The sequence below is a fragment of the Pseudophryne corroboree genome, chromosome 4, assembly GCF_028390025.1.
Source record: "Pseudophryne corroboree isolate aPseCor3 chromosome 4, aPseCor3.hap2, whole genome shotgun sequence".
In the NCBI taxonomy this organism is placed as follows: domain Eukaryota; kingdom Metazoa; phylum Chordata; class Amphibia; order Anura; family Myobatrachidae; genus Pseudophryne; species Pseudophryne corroboree.
In genome coordinates, this window is record NC_086447.1 from 224,712,522 (window position 1) to 224,734,240 (window position 21,719).

Here is a 21,719-nt window from a genome sequence, read left to right on the forward strand (position 1 = left end):
CAGGGTATTATGTGGGGTGTGAAAAAACTACCAGTAGTTTTTACCGAATCAGAAGAATTAAATGACGTGTGTGATGAAGCGTGGGGTGCCCCGATAAAAAACTGCTAATTTCAAAGAAGTTATTGGCTTTATACCCTTTCCCGCCAGAGGTTAGGGAGCGCTGGGAAACACCTCCTAGGGTGGACAAAGCGCTAACACGCTCATCAAAACAAGTGGCGTTACCCTCTCCTGAGACGGCCGCACTTAAAGATCCATCAGATAGGAGGATGGAAAATATCCAAAAAGGTATATACACACATGCAGGTGTTATACTACGACCAGCTATTGCGACTGCCTGGATGTGCAGTGCTGGGGTAGTTTGGTCAGAGTCCCTGATCGAAAATATTGATACCCTGGACAGGGACAATATTTTACTGTCGTTAGAACAAATAAAGGATGCATTTCTTTATATGCGTGATGCACAGAGAGATATCTGCACACTGGCATCACGGGTAACTGCTATGTCCATTTCGGCCAGAAGAGCTTTATGGACACGACAGTGGACAGGCGATGCGTAGAGGAGTTATTTGGGGTCGGTCTATCGGATTTGGTGGCCACGGCTACGGCCGGGAAATCCACCTTTCTACCTCAAGTCACTCCCCAACTGAAAAAGGCACCGACCTTTCAACGCAGCCCTTTCGTTCCTTTAAAAATAAGAGAGCAAAGGGCTATTCATATCTGCCACGAGGCAGAGGACGAGGGAAGAGACAGCAACAGGCAGCTCCTTCCCAGGAACAGAAGCCCTCCCCGGCTTCTACAAAAGCCTCAGCATGACGCTGGGGCTTCGCAAGCGGACTCGGGGGCGGTAGGCGGTCGTCTCAAGAATTACAGCGCGCAGTGGGCTCACTCGCAGGTAAATCCCTGGATCCTGCAGATAATATCTCAGGGGTGCAGGTTGAAATTAGAGACAGAGCCACCTCGCCGTTTCCTGAAGTCTGCTTTACCAACGTCCCCCTCAGAAAGGGAGACGGTTTTGGAAGCCATTCACAAGCTGTATTCTCAGCAGGTGATAGTCAAGGTACCTCTTCTACAACAAGGGAAGGGGTATTATTCCACTCTTTTTGTGGTACCGAAGCCGGATGGCTCGGTAAGGCCTATTCTAAATCTGAAGTCCTTGAACCTGTACATAAAGAAGTCCAAGTTCAAGATGGAGTCACTCAGAGCAGTGATAGCGAACCTGGAAGAAGGGGACTTTATGGTATCCTTGGACATCAAGGATGCGTATCTCCACGTTCCAATTACCCCTCACACCAGGGGTACCTCAGGTTCGTTGTACAAAACTGTCACTATCAGTTTCAGACGCTGCCGTTTGGTTTGTCCACGGCACCTCGGGTCTTTACAAAGGTAATGGCCGAGATAATATTTCTTCTTCGAAGAAAAGGCGTATTAATTATCCCATACTTGGACGATCTCCTAATAAGGGCAAGGTCCAGAGAACAGCTAGAGATGGGTTTAGCACTATCTCAAGAGGTGCTAAAGCAGCATGGATGGATTCTGAATATTCCAAAATCCCAATTAATGCCGACAACTCGTCTGCTGTTCCTGGGGATGATTCTGGACACAGTTCAGAAAAAGGTTTTTCTTCCCGAAGAAAAAGCCAAGGAGTTATCTGACCTAGTCAGGAACCTCCTAAAACCAGGAAAGGTGTCTGTACATCAATGCACAAGAGTCCTGGGAAAAAATGGTAGCTTCTTACGAAGCAATCCCTTTCGGCAGATTCCATGCAAAGGGATCTGTTGGACAAATGGTCAGGGTCGCATCTTCAGATGCACCTGCGGATAACCCTGTCGCCGAGGACAAGGGTATCCCTTCTGTGGTGGTTGCAGGAGGCTCATCTATTGGAGGGCCGCAGATTCGGCATGCAGGATTGGATCCTGGTGACCACGGAGGCCAGCCTGAGAGGCTGGGGAGCAGTCACACAGTGAAGAAATTTCCAGGGAGTGTGGTCGAGCCTGAAAAAGTCTCTTCACATAAGCATTCTGGAACTAAGAGCAATCTACAATGCTCTAAGCCAGGCGGAACCTCTGCTTCAAGGAAGACCGGTGTTGATCCAGTCGGACAACATCACGGCAGTCGCCCATGTAAACAGACAGGGCGGCACAAGAAGCAGGAGGGCAATGGCAGAAGCTGCCAGGATCCTTCGCTGGGCGGAGAATCACGTGATAGCACTGTCAGCAGTATTCATCCCGGGCGTGGACAACTGGGAAGCAGACTTCCTCAGCAGACACGACCTTCACCCGGGAGAGTGGGGACTTCATCCAGAAGTTTTCCACATGCTATTAAACCGTTGGGTAAAACCAATGGTGGACATGATGGCGTCTCGCCTCAACAAAACACTGGACAGGTATTGCGCCAGGTCAAGAGATCCGCAGGCAATAGCTGTGGACGCGCTGGTAACACCTTGGGTGTACCAGTCGGTATATGTGTTTCCTCCTCTGCCTCTCATACCAAAGGTATTGAGGATTATACGGCAAAGAGGAGTAAGACTAGTGGCTCCGGATTGGCCAAGAAGGACTTGGTACCCGGAACTTCAAGAGATGGTCACGGACGATCCGTGGCCTCTACTTCTGAGAAGGGACCTGCTTCAGCAGGGTACTTGTCTTTTTCAAGAATTACCGCGGCTGCGTTTGACGGCATGGCGTTTGAATGCCAGATCCTAAAAGGAAAAGGCATTCCAGAAGAAGTCATTCCTACCTTGATAAAGGCAAGGAAGGAAGTCACCGCGAAGCATTATCGCCGTATTTGGCGAAAATATGTTGCGTGGTGCGAGCAGCGGAGTGCTCCGATGGAGGAATTTCAACTGGGTCGTTTTCCTACATTTCCTGCAATCAGGATTGTCTATGGGTCTCAAATTGGGATCTATTAAGGTTCAAATTTCGGCCCTATCAATATTCTTCCAAAAAGAATTGGCCTCAGTCCCTGAGGTCCAGATTTTTATCAAAGGAGTACTGCATATACAGCCTCCTGTGGTGCCTAAGGTGGCACCGTGGGATCTAAATGTAGTTTTAGATTTCCTCAAATCCAATTGGTTTGAACCACTAAAGAATGTGGATTTGAAATATCTCACATGGAAAGTGACTATGTTACTGGCCCTGGCTTCGGCCGGGAGAGTATCTGAACTGGCGGCTTTGTTTTATAAAAGCCCTTATTTAATTTTCCATTCGACATAGGGCAGAGCTGCGGACGCGTCCGCATTTTCTCCCTAAGGTGGTATCAGCGTTTCACCTGAACCAGCCTATTGTAGTGCCTGCGGCTACAGACGACTTGAAGGACTCCAAGTTGTTGGACGTTGTCAGAGCCTTAAAAATATACATTTAAAGGACGGCTGGAGTCAGAAAATCTGACTCGCTGTTTATACTGTATGCACCCAACAAGTTGGGTGCACCTGCTTCTAAGCAGTCGATTGCTCGTTGTATTTGTAACAAAATTCAACTTGTACATTCTGTGGCAGGCCTGCCACAGCCTAAATCTGTTAAGGCCCATTCCGCAAGGAAGGTGGGCTCATCTTGGGCGGCTGCCCGAGGGGTCTCGGCATTACAACTCTGCCGAGCAGCTACGTGGTCAGGGGAGAACACGTTTGTAAATTTTTACAAATTTGATACCCTGGCAAAGGAAGACCTGGAGTTCTCTCATTCGGTGCTGCAGAGTCATCCGCACTCTCCCGCCCGTTTGGGAGCTTTGGTATAATCCCCATGGTCCTTTCAGGAACCCCAGCATCCACTTAGGACGATAGAGAAAATAAGAATTTACTTACCGATAATTCTATTTCTCGGAGTCCGTAGTGGATGCTGGGCGCCCATCCCAAGTGCGGATTATCTGCAATACTTGTACATAGTTATTGTTAACTAATTCGGGTTATTGTTTAGGAAGCCATCTTTCAGAGGCTCCTCTGTTATCATGCTGTTAACTGGGTTTAGATCACAAGTTGTACGGTGTGATTGGTGTGGCTGGTATGAGTCTTACCCGGGATTCAAAATCCTCCCTTATTGTGTACGCTCGTCCGGGCACAGTACCTAACTGGAGTCTGGAGGAGGGTCATGGGGGGAGGAGCCAGTACACACCACCTGACCTGTAAAAGCTTTACTTTTGTGCCCTGTCTCCTGCGGAGCCGCTATTCCTAGTGTTCATTCTAGCACCCTGCACCTTTCAAAATATGTGCAGTTCCTCTTTCCTGCCTGGGGTGTCACTCTCTGCTCTGGTGCTTCTCAGCACATTCTGGTCTGTATTTCTGTGCTGAGATACAGACCAGAGTGTTCTGAGAAGCACCAGAGCAGAGAGCAACACCCCAGGCAGGAAATAAGAACTGCATGGATTTTGAAAGGTGCAGGGTGCTAGAATGAACACTATATTCCCCATGGTCCTTTCAGGAACCCCAGCATCCACTACGGACTCCGAGAAATAGAATTATCGGTAAGTAAATTCTTATTATGTCCCTCATAGCCCCTCATAGACTCACATGTTATATCTTGATCTTTTCCAGTTGTTGCAGAGTTTGGCAGAATTGCTGTAGAATTTTTAAGAAAAGGTTCAAATCCAAAAGTCTATGAAGGAGCTGCAAGTAAGTAATGGAATAATGTGGTCATAATGGAATCTGTCAGTAACATTTACCTGTTATTAGATACACTTCTTATGTGTCTCTGAGAAGGCTATTCTTCTCTGTGCTGGTCACTCACGCTGGTATGCAGCAAGGTGTTACTGTACTGGCCGTGTATACATAGCGTAGAAACTGCCGCAGCGATCATCTCTGTGCTCACACTATAAATCCAGGACAGCCATGTTCATGCTGGACTTCAAGGTGCTATATAGTGTGGTGCATTGGTATAGAGCAGAGGTTCTCAAACTCGGTCCTCGGGGGCCCACACAGTGCATGTTTTGCAGGTCTCACAGAATCGCAAGAGAAATAATTAGCTCCACCTGTGGACCTTTTAAAATGTGTCAGTGAGTAATTAATACACCTGTGCACCTGCTGGGTTACCTGCAAAACATGCACTGTGTGGGCTCCCGAGGACCGAGTTTGAGAACCTCTGGTATAGAGAGTCCGGTTGCTTGCTACATTTCATGTGCCCTGAGCATACAGAAAGTGCTGTATAACTTTACTGGAGCGCTGAGTAGTATATAGAATTGGCAGTGTCTGGGCAGTCACCTAGCATAACATAGCAGTGATGATCCTTTCTGTTGTCTTAATGGGGGAGCTTTCAGGTCATAAACCCATTATTTCTCTGACGTCCTAAGTGGATGCTGGGGACTCCGTCAGGACCATGGGGAATAGCGGCTCCGCAGGAGACAGGGCACAAAATTAAAAGTTTGACCACTAGGTGGTGTGCACTAGCTCCTCCCCCTATGACCCTCCTCCAAGCCTCAGTTAGGTTTTTGTGCCCGGCCGAGAAGGGTGCAATCTAGGTGGCTCTCCTAAAGTGCTGCTTAGAATAAAAGTTTGTTAGGTTTTTTATTTTCAGTGAGTCCTGCTGGCAACAGGCTCACTGCAACGCGGGACTAAGGGGAGAAGAAGCGAACTCACCTGCGTGCAGGATGGATTGGCTTCTTAGGCTACTGGACACTAGCTCCAGAGGGACGATGACAGGTACAGCCTGGATGGGTCACCGGAGCCGCGCCGCCGGCCCCCTTACAGATGCTGAAGAGAGAAGAGGTCCAGAAATCGGCGGCTGAAGACTTCCCAGTCTTCTTAAGGTAGCGCACAGCACTGCAGCTGTGCGCCATTGCTCTCAGCACACTTCACACCGCGGTCACTGAGGGTGCAGGGCGCTGGGGGGGGGCGCCCTGGGCAGCAATGTAATTACCTTTACTGGCTAAAAATACATCACATATAGCCCCTGGGCTATATGGATGTATTTAACCCCTGCCAGGATTACAGAAAAAACCGGGAGAAGAGCCCGCCGTGAAGGGGGCGGGGCCTATCTCCTCAGCACACAGCGCCATTTTTCCCACACAGATCCGCTGGTGGGAAGGCTCCCAGGCTCTCCCCTGCACTGCACTACAGAAACAGGGTTAAAACAGAGAGGGGGGGCATTTTTTGGCGATATTATTATATATTAAGCTGCTATAAGGGAAAACACTTACTATAAGGTGGTCCCTGTATAATTATAGCGCTTTGGTGTGTGCTGGCAAACTCTCCCTCTGTCTCCCCAAAGGGCTAGTGGGGTCCTGTCCTCTATCAGAGCATTCCCTGTGTGTGTGCTGTGTGTCGGTACGTGTGTGTCGACAGGTATGAGGACGATGTTGGTGTGGAGGCGGAGCAATTGCCTGTAATGGGATGTCACCCCCTAGGGAGTCGACACCGGAATGGATGGCTTTATTTATGGAATTACGTGATAGTGTCAACACGCTACAAGGTCGGTTGACAATATGAGACGGCCGGCAAACCAATTAGTACCTGTCCAGGCGTCTCAAACACCGTCAGGGGCTTTAAAACGCCCATTACCTCAGTCGGTCGACAGACACGGACACTGACTCCAGTGTCGACGGTGAAGAAACAAACGTATTTTCCAGTAGGGCCACACGTTACATAATCACGGCAATGAAGGAGGCGTTACATATTTCTGATACTACAAGTACCACAAAAATGGGTATTATGTGGGGTGTGAAAAAACTACCTGTAGTTTTTCCTGAAATCAGATGAATTGATTGAAGTGTGTGATGAAGCGTGGGTTACCCCCGATAGGAAGTTGCTAATTTCAGAGAAGTTATTGGCATTATACCCTTTCCCGCCAGAGGTTAGGGCGCGCTGGGAAACACCCTCTAGGGTAGATAAGGCGCTCACACGCTTATCAAAACAAGTGGCGTTACCGTCTCCTGATACGGCCGCCCTCAAAATCCAGCTGATAGGAGGCTGGAAAATACTCTAAAAAGTATATACACACATACTGATGTTATACTGCGACCAGCAATCGCCCCAGCATGGATGTGCAGTGCTGGGGGGGTTTGGTCGGAATCTCTGACTGGAAATATTGATACCCTGAATAGCGACAATATTTTATTGACTATAGAGCATTTAAAGGATGCATTTTCTTTATATGCGAGATGCACAGAGGGATATTTGCACTCTGGCATCAAGGGTAAGTGCGCTGTCCATTTCTGCCAGAAGAAGTTTTATGGACGCGACAGTGGTCAGGTGATGCGGATTCCAAGCGGCATATGGAAGTTTGCCGTATAAAGGGGAGGAATTATTTGGGGTCGGTCTATCGGACTTGGTGGCCACAGCAACAGCCGGAAAATCCACCTTTTTTACCTCAGGTCACCTCCCAACAGAAAAAGACACCGTCTTTTCAGCCTCAGTCCTTTCGTTCTCATAAGAACAAGCGGGCAAAAGGCCATTCATATCTGCCCGAGGCAAAGGAAAGGGTAAGAGACTGCAGCAAGCAGCTCCTTCCCAGGAGCAGAAGCACTCCCCCGCTTCTGAAAAGTCCTCAGCATGTCGCTGGGGTCTTACAAGCGGACTCAGGTCCGGTGGGGGGGTTGTCTCAAGAATTTCATCGCGCAGTGGGCTCACTCGCAAGTCGACCCCTGGATCCTGCAGGTAGTATCACAGGGGTACAGATTGGAATTCGAGACGTCTCTTCCTCGCAGATTCCTGAAGTCTGCTTTACCAACATCTCCCTCCGACAGGGAGACGGTGTTGGAAGCTATTCACAAGCTGTATTCCCAGCAAGTAATAGTCAAGGTACCCCTAATACAACAAGGAAAGGGGTATTATTCCACGCTGTTTGTGGTTCCGAAGCCGGACGGCTCGGTGAGACCTATTCTAAGTCTGAAATCTTTTGAACACTTACATACAAAGGTTCAAGTTCAAGATGAAATCACTCAGAGCAGTGATAGCGAATCTGGAAAAAGGGGACTTTATGGTGTCCTTGGACATCAAGGATGCTTACCTCCATGTCCCAATTTGCCCTTCAAGCAAGGGTACCTCAGGTTCGTGGTACAAAACTGTCACTATCAGTTTCAGACGTTGCCGTTTGGATTGTCCACGGCACCCCGGGTCTTTACCAAGGTAATGGCCGAAATGATGATTCTTCTTCGAAGAAAAGGCGTATTAATTATCCCTTACTTGGACGATCTCCTGATAAGGGCAAGATCCAGAGAACAGTTAGAGGCCGGTGTAGCACTAACCCAAGTAGTGCTGCAACAGCACGGGTGGATTCTAAATTTTCCAAAATCCCAGCTGAGCCCGACGACACGTCTGCTGTTCCTAGGGATGATTCTGGACACAGTTCAGAAAAAGGTTTTTCTCCCGGAGGAGAAAGCCAGGGAGTTATCCGAGCTAGTCAGGAACCTCCTAAAACCAGGAAAAGTGTCAGTGCATCAATGCACAAGAGTCCTGGGTAAATGATGGCTTCTTACGAAGCGATTCCATTCGGCAGATTCCACGCAAGAACCTTTCAGTGGAATCTGCTGGACGAATGGTCCGGATCGCATCTTCAGATGCATCAGCGGATAGCCCCGTCTCCAAGGACAAGGGGGTCTCTTCTGTGGTGGTTGCAGAGTGCTCACCTTTTTGGAGGGCCGCAGATTCGGCATTCAGGACTGGGTCCTGGTGACCACGAATGCCAGCCTGAGAGGCTGGGGAGCAGTCACACAGGGAAGAAATTTCCAGGGAGTGTGGTCAAGCCTGGAGACTTCACTTCACATAAATATACTGGAGCTAAGGGCAATTTACAATGCTCTAAGCCTGGCAAGACCTCTGCTTCAGGGTCAGCCGGTGTTGAACCAGTAGGGCAACACCACGGCAGTCGCCCACGTAAACAGACAGGGCGACACAAGAAGCAGGAGGGCAATGGCAGAAGCTGCAAGGATTTTTCACTGGGCAGAAAATCATGTGATAGCACTGTCAGCAGTGTTCATTCCAGGAGTGGACAACTGGGAAGCAGACTTCCTCAGCAGACACGATCACCACCCGGGAGAGTGGGGACTTCATCCAGAAGTCTTCCACATGATTGTGAACCGTTGGGAAAAACCAAAGGTGGACAGGATGGCGTCCCGCCTCAACAAAAAACTGGACAGGTATTGCGCCAGGTCAAGAGACCCTCAGGCAATAGCTGTGGACGCGTTGGTAACACCATGGGTGTACCAGTCAATGTATGTGTTCCCCCCTCTGCCTCTCATACCCAAGGTACTGAGAATTATAAGGCGAAGGGGAGTAAGAACGATACTCGTGGTTCCGGATTTGCCAAGAAAGACTCGGTACCCGGAACTTCAAGAGATGCGCACGGAGGATCCGTGCACTCTACCTCTAGACTTACCGCGGCTGCGTTTGACGGCATGGCGGTTGAACGCCGGATCCTGAAGGAGAGGGCTCCGACGGAGGAATTTCAACTGGGTCGATTCCTACATTTCCTGCAAACAGGATTGTCTATGGGCCTCAAATTGGGGTCCATTAAGGTTCAAATTTCGGCCCTGTCGATTTTCTTCCAGAAAGAATTGGCTTCAGTTCCTGAAGTCCAAGCTTTTGTCAAAGGAGTACTACATATACAGCCCCGGTTGTGCCTCCAGTGGCACCGTGGGATCTCAATGTAGTTTTGGGATTCCTCAAATCCCATTGGTTGAGCCACTCAAATCGGTGGATTTGAAATATCTTACATGGAAAGTGACCATGCTACTGGCCCTGGCTTCGGCCAGGAGAATGTCAGAATTGGCGGCTTTTTCGTACAAAAGCCATATCTGATTTTCCATTGGGACAGGGCAGAACTGCGGACGCGTCCTCCGTTTCTCCCTAAGGTGGTATCAGCGTTTCACCTGAACCAACCTATTGTAGTGCCTGCGGCTTCTAGCGACTTGGAGGACTCCAAGTTGTTCGACGTTGTCAGAGCCTTAAAAATATATATATATATATATATAATATATATATATATATATATATATATATATATATATATATATATATATATATATATATATATATATATTCAAGGACGGCTGGAGTCAGAAAGTCTGACTCGCTGTTTATACTGTATGCACCCAACAAGCTGGGTGTTCCTGCGTCTAAGCAGACGATTGCTCGTTGGATTTGTAGCACAATTCAACTTGCGCATTCTGTGGCAGGGCCTGCCACAGCCAAAATCTGTAAATGCCCACTCCACAAGGAAGGTGGGCTCACCTTGGGCGGCTGCCCGAGGGGTCTCGGCATTACAACGCTGCCGAGCAGTTACGTGGTCAGGGGAGAACACGTTTGTAAAATTCTACAAATTTGATACCCTGGCTAAGGAGGACCTGGAGTTCTCTCATTCGGTGCTGCAGAGTCATCCGCACTCTCCCGCCCGTTTGGGAGCTTTGGTATAATCCCCATGGTCCTGACGGAGTCCCCAGCATCCACTTAGGACGTCAGAGAAAATAAGAATTTACTTACCGATAATTCTATTTCTCGTAGTCCGTAGTGGATGCTGGGCGCCCATCCCAAGTGCGGATTGTCTGCAATACTTGTACATAGTTATTGTTACAAAAATCGGGTTATTATTGTTGGAAGCCATCTTTTCAGAGGCTCCTCTGTTATCATGCTGTTAACTGGGTTCAGATCTCAAGTTGTACAGTGTGATTGGTGTGGCTGGTATGAGTCTTACCCGGGATTCAAAATCCTTCCTTATTGTGTACGCTCGTCCGGGCACAGTATCCTAACTGAGGCTTAGAGGAGGGTCATAGGGGGAGGAGCCAGTGCACACCACCTAGTGGTCAAACTTTTAATTTTGTGCCCTGTCTCCTGCGGAGCCGCTATTCCCCATGGTCCTGACGGAGTCCCCAGCATCCACTACGGACTACGAGAAATAGAATTATCGGTAAGTAAATTCTTATTTTTGTTATTAAAATAGTCTGAAAACATTATTTTGTTTTTTCTACTATTTTATGTCTCTTACCTGCCCTCCTTCAATTTGTACCTTTGTATCGTCTATGTAGGTGTATTTATTTATTTCCCCTGGATATGTTACAGATGTGATCTATGGGCAAGGTTGTACCTGATTCACAGGCAGTGGCAATCTGTACTGTTCCAAGCTAAAACAAAACTCTCTGAGCCGAATTCCACTAGCTGCGAGTACTGTAGCGTCAAGCTCATGTTGTTGTTGTTGTTGTTGTTGTTGTTATTATTATCCTTTATTTATATAGTGCCACAAGGGTTCCGCAGCGCCCAATTACAGAGTACATAAACAAATAATCAAAACAGAAAAACAGCAACTTACAGTTGAAGACAATATATGACAAGTACAGGGTAAATAAATATCGCTACAGCAGCAGGTGACACTGACATAAGTATCAGGGTGGCAGAAAACCACAGGATTTGGTGCAGTTGAAGATTATTAAAGTAAGAAAAGGATAAGCACATGAGGGAAGAGGGTCGTACTTGTGAGAGCTTACATTCTAAAGGGGAGGTGCAGACAGACAGGGGTGACACAGAGGGATCAGTACGTAATCCCGCTGGACGGGATCCCGGCGGTCGAAATACCGACGCCGGAATCCCGACAGGGGTGGTGAGCGGAACGCGGAGGGAGAATATGTCGGGATTGTGGCGGTCGGGATTCCGGCGTCGGTATTTCGACCGCCGGGATCCCGTCCAGCGGGATGTTGACCGCATCCCGACACAGATGGGGTAGACAGAGAGCGTGGAATAAAGGGTTAGGATGAGATTTGGCTAATGTGCTCTTTATGGATATTTCCATTAAGCATTTTTTCCGGGCCCACACAATTCAGTTAGAGGCAAGTCGCGAGCAACACATTAATGTCGCACATTAACTCTGCAGTGTGTGACTTTTGTGAAGTGCATGAAAGAAGGGAAATCATCCTGAACCGGAAAACAGTGGCTCACGAGGACAGTGTATAGGCTGCTGGTGGCCATAGACAAAGTATTGGAGGCAGTTAAATGGTGTCAAACTGTTGATGTTGATTTATAAATGCTGGGAAAATGACAGCCAGCAAGTGTATCTCGGCAAATAAGTGTACACTGAAATGATGCTATAGTGACTTTTCATTGTGTATATACAAGTTTGTAAAAAGTAACTCCAAAGGCCAAGAGCTCATAGAGACCAAGTTATTATTACAGTGTAGAATACTCACTAATTGCCTTATTTTTTAAATATTAACAAGTCGGTAAAATCTTGCTGATATTTAATGGTTTCTTTTCTTCCTGTAAAACAAATTTCTGCTGTATGTAGATTATAGTAGTATAAGCGTGTTTTCAATTGGAGTACTTTCCAAAATAAGACGTGCAATACTTTTGTCTACATCAATTTATTCAGTCTCTTTACCCCATTGTTTTCCCTCTCTTCCTGCTTGTAGGGAAGCTGGAGGTCAGCAGTGCCACCATTCAGCAGGCAGTGGAGGGGCTCACTTATCTCCTTACAGAGAGTTCCAAGCTCATGGTGAGTGATCAGCCCATCAGCTTATCAGCTCCCCAACCACCCTTGTCTTCATGGGAATGTCTCATTATCTGCAGGTCTCTGACATAGATTTCCAGGACTCTGTGCTTGTTTTGGGATTTCCTGAGGATCTGAATAAAGTTCTTCTCCAGTTGTACCTGGATAACCGGAAAGAGATCCGCCAAATTCTCAGTGAGCTGGAACCAGATCTTCCCAGTTACCATAACCTGGAATGGCGCTTGGATGTCCAGGTACATGCGCAGTTTGTAGTGTATAGATGAACACATCAGCCTTGTTTTTGTGCGGATTTATAATTTAATAGATTTTTAGAATAGGTTGCTTAATTAAAAATATAGACTAGACTTATGTTAATATTGATAAACATCCCAGTGTGCACAGGAACTGCTTTTAGCTTGGCCTTCTTAATGTGCAGCACATACAAATGTATCACTGTGTCTAACATGTACTGTAAATAGATCATATGAGAATGCTGCTGTCTCCATTACATGCATAATGCATTAGGAAGAACAGTTTGAGGTAAATTTTGGCTTAGCATGCTTCCATGTACAGATGTGCCCCTCATACACTGTGGCTTCAGTTGCGCCAAACAGTCATACTCAGCACGCCAGGTCCTTGGGCAACTCGGCTGCACAGAACGTCTTTCTTGCTCAAAATGTGTATCTTAAGCTGGCTATGCACTACAATGATACGCTGACCAGCAACTGGCCATTACAATTTAGCAATTTATATCATGTCTGTGTGCACACTGCATGATCTGCCATCTGATTTCACAATATGTGGTTCCATGATTCATGTAACCAAACTGTGTGTGATACGTCGTATCGTCCCATGTGATGGTGCAGCACATGAAATGTGACGATACGCTCACATAATTCATCAAACGAAGAATTGTGTGTACACTTTGCACAATAGTTGTGCAGAGTGGTCGCAGGTACCATGATTGCACAATAAATTATGTAGTGTGTACCCAGCTTTATTCGCATAAATAACACAACTGCAATTGACAAACTTACTTTACTAGATTACACTGATGAATATGATGTGCGACGTTTGTACATCTTTGTGTGAATGTGTCTTAATCTGTATACGGCATGCAGTGACCGCGGCTTTTTCTCACACCACGTTCCGTTGAGCTTCATCTGCTCTAGATACAGACGTGAGCTCGAGCGCAGGGGTGGGACGTCCCAGCTGCAGGACTAACGGCACACACCACTGTGCCAGCCCATCTGCGACTTTGTACTTGTGTATAACTAATTCCTGTGCAATTAAAGCCACAGCCCAGTGTCTCTAGTATATTTTGAGTGGTGTTTTGCTGCATCTGCGTTTTGAATAAGACACATAATTTAAAGAGAAAGACGATACGCTACTCCTCTCAGAGTAGCTCAGCCGAACCAGGCGTCTCGTGCAGTATAGATGCTTGGTGTAAAAGGACACGTCTTTAGTAGGTCTGTGGATATCCCTCCCTTGGCACCCCTAAGAACCAGAAAAATAAAGCGCCTTGGTAAGATAGGTGAGAGGAGAGATGTAAACACTGATGGACCGTACTCTACCTGTGGTATAATTTCTCTGACGTCCTAAGTGGATGGTGGGACTCCGTAAGGACCATGGGGAATAGCGGCTCCGCAGGAGACTGGGCACAACTAAAGAAAGCTTTAGGACTACCTGGTGTGCACTGGCTCCTCCCACTATGACCCTCCTCCAGACCTCAGTTAGAATCTTGTGCCCGGCTGAGCTGGATGCACACTAGGGGCTCTCCTGAGCTCCTAGAAAAGAAAGTATATTTTAGGTTTTTTATTTTCAGTGAGATCTGCTGGTAACAGACTCACTGCTACGAGGGACTAAGGGGAGAAGAAGCGAACCTACCTGACTGGAGATAGTTTGGGCTTCTTAGGCTACTGGACACCATTAGCTCCAGAGGGATCGAACACAGGACCCGACCTCGATCGTTCGGTCCCGGAGCCGTGCCGCCGTCCCCCTTACAGAGCCAGAAGCATGAAGATGGTCCTGAAAATCGGCGGCAGAAGACTTCGGTCTTCAACAAGCTAGCGCACAGCACTGCAGCTGTGCGCCATTGCTCCTCATGCACACCTCACACTCCGGTCACTGATGGGTGCAGGGCGCTGGGGGGGGGGGGGGGGGCGCCCTGAGCAGCAATATTAAACACCTTGGCTGGCAAATCTACACAATATATAGTCATATAGGCTATATATGTGTGTAAAATACCCCTGCCAGAGATCCATAAAAAGCGGGAGAAAGTCAGCCGAAAAAGGGGCGGGGCTATCTCCCTCGGCACACTGGCGCCATTTTTTCTTCACAGTGCAGCTGGAAGACAGCTCCCCAGGCTCTCCCCTGTAGTTTTCAGGCTCAAAGGGTTAAAAAGAGAGGGGGGGCACTAAATTTAGGCACAATATTGTGTATACAAGCAGCTATTGGGGAAAAAATCACTCCGTTATAGTGTTAATCCCTGCATTATATATAGCTCTGGTGTGTGCTGGCATACTCTCTGTCTCCCCAAAGGACTTTGTGGGGTCCTGTCCTCAGTCAGAGCATTCCCTGTGTGTGTGCGGTGTGTCGGTACGGCTGTGTCGACATGTTTGAGGAGGAAGGTTATGTGGAGGCGGAGCAGATGCCGATAAATGTGATGTCGCCCCCTGGGGGGCCGACACCAGAGAGTGGATGGATAGGTGGAAGGTATTAACCGACAGTGTCAACTCCTTACATAAAAGGCTGGATGACGTAACAGCTATGGGACAGCCGGCTTCTCAGCCCGCGCCTGCCCAGGCGTCTCAAAGGCCATCAGGGGCTCAAAAACGCCCGCTACCTCAGATGGCAGACACAGATGTCGACACGGAGTATGACTCAAGTGTCGACGAGGTTGAGACATATACACAATCCACTAGGAACATCCGTTGCATGATCTCGGCAATGAAAAATGTGTTACACATTTCTGACATTAACCCAGATACCACAAAAAAGGGGTTTTATGTTTGGGGAGAAAAAGCAGACAGTGTTTTGTTCCCCCATCAGATGAGTGAATGAAGTGTGTGAAGAAGCGTGGGTTCTCCCGATAAGAAACTGGTAATTTCTAAAAAGTTACTGATGGCGTACCCTTTCCCGCCAGAGGATAGGTCACGTTGGGAGAATATCCCTTAGGGTGGATAAGGCGCTCACACGTTTGTCAAAAAAGGTGGCACTGCCGTCTTAGGATACGGCCACTTTGACGGAGCCTGCTGATAAAAAGCAGGAGGCTATCCTGAAGTCTGTATATACACACTCAGGTACTATACTGAGACCTGAAATTGCATCAGCATGAATAGTGCTGCTGCAGCGTGGTCTATTACCCTGTCAGGACAGGGATACTATTTGCTAACCATAGTGCATATTAAAGAGGTCGTCTTATATATGAGGGATGCACAGAGGGATATTTGCCGGCTGGCATCCAGAATTAATGCAATGTCCATTCTGCCAGGAGGGTATTAGGGACCCGGCAGTGGACAGGCGATGCTGACTTTAGAAGGCACATGAAGATTCTGCCTTATAAGGGTGAGGAATTGTTTAGGGATGGTCTCTGGGACCTCGTATCCACAGCAACTGCTGGGAAGGAAAAAAAAAAAAAATTTACCTCAAGTTTCCTCACAGCCTAAGAAAGCACCGTATTATAAGGTAGAGTCCTTTCGGCTTCATAAAAGCAAGTGGGTCAAAGGCGCTTCCTTTCTGCACAGAGACAAGGGAAGAGGGAAAAAGCTGCACCAGACAGCCAGTTCCTAGGATAAAAAATCTTCCCCCGCTTCCTCTGAGTCCACCGCATGACGCGGGGGCTCCACAGGTGGAGCCGGTTGCGGTAGGGGGCGCGTCTCGGGAACTTCAGCGACCAGTGGGCTCGCTCACAGGTGGATCCCTGGGTTCTGCAAGTAGTATCACAGGGATACAAGCTGGAGTTCGAGGCGACTCCCCCTCGCCGTTACCTCAAATCAGCCGTGCCTGCTACCCTCGAGGAGAGGTAGTACTGGCGGCTATTCACAAGCTGTACTTCCAGCAGGTGAAAATCAAGGTAACCCTTCTTCTACAAGGCCGGGGTTACTATTCCACAATGTTTGTGGTACCGAAACCAGACGGGTCGGTGAGACCCATTCTAAAATTGAAATCCTTGAACACTTATATACGAAGGTTCAAGTTCAAAATGGAATCGCTCAGGGCGGTTACTGCAAGCCTGGACGAAGGGGATTACATGGTATCACTGGACATCAAGGATGCTTACCTGCATGTCCCTATTTACCCTCCTCACCAGGAGTACCTCAAAATTGTGGTACAGGACTGTCATTACCAATTCCAGACGTTGCCGTTTGTCTGTCCCCGGCACCGAGGGTATTTGCCAAGGTAATGGCCGAAATGATGATACTCCTTCGAAAAAAGGGAGTTATAATTATCCCGTACTTGGACGATCTCCTTATAAAGGCGAGGTCCAGGGAGCAGTTGTTCGTCGGGGTAGCACTATCTCGGGAAGTGCTACAACAGCATGGCTGGATTCTGAATAGTCCAAAGTCGCAGCTGGTTCCTACGATGCGTCTACTGTTCCTGGGTATGGTTCTGGACACAGAACAGGAAAAAGTGTTTCTCCCGGAGAAGGCCAAGGAGTTGTCATCTCTAGTCAGAGACCTCCTAATACAAATACAGGTGTCGGTGCATCAATGCACGCGAGTCCTGGGAGAGATGGTAGCTTCTTACGAAGAAATTCCATTCGGCAGGTTCCATGCAAGGATCTTCCAGTGGGATCTGTTGGACAAGTGGTCCGGGTCGCATCTTCAGATGCATTGGCTGATAACCCTGTCTCCAAGGGCCAGGGTGTCGCTGTTGTGGTGGCTGCAGAGTGCTCATCTTCTAGAGGGCCGCAGATTCGGCATACAGAACTGGGTCCTGGTGACCACGGATGCCAGCCTTCGAGGCTGGGGGGCAGTCACACAGGGAAGAAACTTCCAGGGACTGTGGTCAAGTCACGAGACTTCCCTACACATAGATATTCTAGGACTAAGGGCCATTCACAATGCCCTAAGTCAGGCTAGACCCCTGCTTCAACACCAGCCGGTGCTGATCCAGTCAGACAACATCACGGCGGTCGCCCATGTAAACCAGCAGGGCGGCACAAGAAGCAGGATGGTGATGGCAGAAGCCACAAGGATTTTCCGATGGGCGGAAAATCATGTGTTAGCACTGTCAGCAGTGTTCATTCCCGGAGTGGACAACTGGGAAGCAGACTTTATCAGCAAGCACGACCTCCACCCGGGAGAGTGGGGACTTCATCCAGAAGTCTTCAAAATGATTGTACACCATTGGGAAGGCCACAGGTGGACATGACGGCGTCCCGCCTCAACAAAAAGCTAAAAAGATATTGCGCCAGGTCAAGGGACCCTCAGGCGATAGCTGTGGACGCTCTGGTAACACCGTGGGTGTACCAGTCGGTGTATGCGTTCCTTCCTTTGCCTCTCATACCCAAGGTACTGAGAATACTAAGAAGGAGAGGAGTAAGAACTATACTCGTGGTTCCGGATTGGCCAAGAAGAGCTTGGTACCCAGAACTTCAAGAAATGATCTCAGAGGACCCATGGCCTCTACCGCTCAGACAGGACCTGCTGCAGCAGGGGCCCTGCCTGTTCCAAGGCTTACCGCGGCTGTGTTTGACGGCATGGCAGTTGAACACCGGATCCTAAAGGAAAAAGGCATTCCGGAGGAAGTCATTCCTACGCTGATTAAGGCTAGGAAAGATGTGATCGCAAAATATTATCACCAAATATGGCAAAAATATGTTGCTTAGTGTGAGGCCAGGAAGGCCCCAACGGAGGAATTTCCACTGGGTCGATTTCTGCACTTCCTACAGTCAAGAGTGACTACGGGCCTAAAATTGGGTTCCATTAAGGTCCAGATTTCGGCTCTGTACATTTTCTTCCAAAAAAGAACTGGCTTCACTGCCTGAAGTTCAGACTTTTGTTAAGGAGTGCTGCATATTCAGCCCCCGTTTGTGCCTCTAGTGGCACCGTGGGATCTCAACGTGGTGTTGGATTTCCTGAAGTCGCATTGGGTTGAGCCACTTAAATCCGTAGAGCTAAAATACCTCACGTGGAAAGTGGTCATGCTGTTGGCCTTGGCGTCGGCCAGGCGTGTATCAGAATTGGCGGCTTTGTCATGCAAAAGCCCTTATCTGATTTTCATATGGATGGGGCGGAATTGAGGACTCGTTCCCAATTCCTTCCTAAGGTGGTATCAGCTTTTCATGTGAACCAACCTATTGTGGTGCCTGCGGCTACGTGGGACTTGGAGGACTCCAAGTTACTGGACGTAGTCAGGGCCCTGAAACTATATGTTTCCAGGACGGCTGGAGTCAGGAAAACTGACTCGCTATTTATCCTGTATGCACCCAACAAGCTGGGTGCTCCTGCTTCAAAGCAGACTATTGCTCGCTGGATCTGTAGTACGATTCAACTTGCACATTCTGCGGCTGGACTGCCGCATCCTAAATCAGTGAAAGCCCATTCCACGAGGAAGGGGGCTCTTCTTGGGCGGCTACAACTTTGCCGAGCAGCTACTTGGTCAGGGTCAAACACATTTGCTAAATTCTACAAGTTTGACACCCTGGCTGAGGAGGACCTAGAGTTTGCCCATTCGGTGCTGCAGAGTCATCCGCACTCTCCCGCCCATTTGGGAGCTTTGGTATAATCCCCATGGTCCTTACGGAGTCCCAGCATCCACTTAGGACGTCAGAGAAAATAAGATTTTACTCACCGGTAAATCTATTTCTCGTAGTCCGTAGTGGATGCTGGGCGCCCATCCAAAGTGCGGATTGTCTGCAATACTTGTATATAGTTATTGCCTAACTAAAGGGTTATTGTTATGAGCCATCTGTAGTGAGGCTCAGTTATATTTCATACTGTTAACTGGGTATAATATCACGAGTTATACGGTGTGATTGGTGTGGCTGGTATGAGTCTTACCCGGGATTCAAAATCCTTTTCTTATTGTGTCAGCTCTTCCGGGCACAGTATCCTAACTGAGGTCTGGAGGAGGGTGATAGTGGGAGGAGCCAGTGCACACCAGGTAGTCCTAAAGCTTTCTTTAGTTGTGCCCAGTCTCCTGCGGAGCCGCTATTCCCCATGGTCCTTATGGAGTCCCAGCATCCACTACGGACTACGAGAAATAGATTTACCGGTGAGTAAAATCTTATTTTCTGTTCATGGAAATCCAATAGGCACATGGCTCTTCTTTGTATAGCTGTCCTTTCCCTCCAGTCATGCTACATTTATTCACACACCTAATGTCCATAGATGTTACACTATTCTGGTTGTGAAGTCTCTTCTCTCCCGTCATGTACTCTGCATGGGTCTGTGACCTTTCATCCCTAGCATCAAGTTGCTAAATTAACTCATGAGGAAGGGTTTATTCAGACGTACACAGTCCTTGTTAATGCTTACATACGGGCAAAAAGGCTTAAAAGTTTAATGAGCATTAGATAATTTTGTTACATAGAAATCTAGTGTTGTGAACTTGGGCTACATGGTTTTTAGATATATGTACATTTTCATGGTTTCTCTGACGTCCTAGTGGATGCTGGGAACTCCGTAAGGACCATGGGGAATAGCGGCTCCGCAGGAGACTGGGCACAACTAAAAGAAAGCTTTTAGACTGCAAAAACAACATGTAAAACATAAAACAGCGCTAAATGAAGAAACTAAAAAACAGGTGTTTCCTTAAAAAGAATTATATACGTTTTAATAATACATATAAAAAATGAGGAATTCTCATGAATACACCATAGGATAATGGAGCCTCTATAGCCAGTCTCTGACCCTTGACAATTAGATGTAAATGTGCACACCTCTTGGTTTTGACAATGTCCCTGTGACCGGTCACAATATCAACAGGATCTTCACTTAAATATGCAGATGAGTCCAATCTTGTGATATATTTACCAGGATATAGTGGATTGGCCGGGTATCCCACCTAGCGAAGATCCAGAGGCTATCTCAGATCCAACGCCGATGATTTTGGTGGTTTTCCCTCTATTAATTTTCCACGTCCATGGATTAGGAATGTCCAAGATGGTGGTAACTGCAATGGTGTCCTGGAGGTGATTCCGGAATGTCTGGGTCAGGGCTGGTATCCTCGGCGTTGGATCTGAGATAGCCTCTGGATCTTCGCTAGGTGGGATACCCGGCCACAGGGACATTGTCAAAACCAAGAGGTGTGCACATTTACATCTAATTGTCAAGGGTCAGAGACTGGCTATAGAGGCTCCATTATCCTATGGTGTATTCATGAGAATTCCTCATTTTTTATATGTATTATTAAAACGTATATAATTCTTTTTAAGGAAACACCTGTTTTTTAGTTTCTTCATTTAGCGCTGTTTTATGTTTTACATGTTGTTTTTGCAGTTCATGAGAGACTGACTATCTCTCCCCCTAACAGCAGCTTAGAGAACCAGCACAATCATAGCGCCAGAACGTGTATCAAACCATTGATACCAATCTAACCTTTCTTTTGCAAAGCTTTTAGACTACCTGGTGTGCACTGGCTCCTCCCACTATGACCCCCCTCCAAGCCTCAGTTAGATTTCTGTGCCCGGCCGAGCTGGATGCACACTAGGGGCTCTCCTGAGCTCCTAGAAAGAAAGTTTATTTTAGGTTTTTATTTTACAGTGAGACCTGCTGGCAACAGGCTCACTGCATCGAGGGACTAAGGGGAGAAGAAGCGAACCTACCTGCTTGCAGCTAGCTTGGGCTTCTTAGGCTACTGGACACCATTAGCTCCAGAGGGATCGACCGCATGGAACTGGCCTTGGTGTTCGTTCCCGGAGCCGCGCCGCCGTCCCCCTTACAGAGCCAGAAGCAAGAAGAGGCCCGGAAAATCGGCGGCAGAAGACATCAGTCTTCACCAAGGTAGCGCACAGCACTGCAGCTGTGCGCCATTGCTCCTCATACACACTTCACACTCCGGTCACTGAGGGTGCAGAACGCTGGGGGGGGGGGGCGCCCTGAGCAGCAATAAAAACACCTTGGCTGGCAAATATATCACAATATATAGCCCCAGAGGCTATATATGTGATAAATACCACTGCCAGAATCCATAAAAAAGCGGGAGAAAAGTCAGCGAAAAAGGGGCGGAGCTATCTCCCTCAGCACACTGGCGCCATTTTCTCTTCACAGTGCAGCTGGAAGACAGCTCCCCAGGCTCTCCCCTGTAGTTTGCAGGCTCAAAGGGTTAAAAAGAGAGGGGGGGCACTAAAGTTAGGCGCAATATTGTATATACAAGCAGCTA

At 47.9% G+C, this 21,719-nt stretch overlaps 1 protein-coding gene across 2 annotated transcripts in view; it reads left to right on the top strand.

Annotated features, from left to right (window-relative positions):
• COMMD2 (COMM domain containing 2) overlaps nucleotides 1–21,719 on the top strand; it is a 45,065-nt gene that overhangs the window by 16,741 nt on the left and 6,605 nt on the right. For both annotated transcript variants that reach the window (XM_063915940.1, XM_063915939.1), the window contains exons 2-4: nucleotides 4,520–4,597; nucleotides 12,313–12,395; nucleotides 12,470–12,643. In XM_063915940.1, coding sequence (XP_063772010.1) covers nucleotides 4,520–4,597; nucleotides 12,313–12,395; nucleotides 12,470–12,643 — 335 coding nt within the window. The remainder of the gene's footprint in view (nucleotides 1–4,519; nucleotides 4,598–12,312; nucleotides 12,396–12,469; nucleotides 12,644–21,719) is intronic.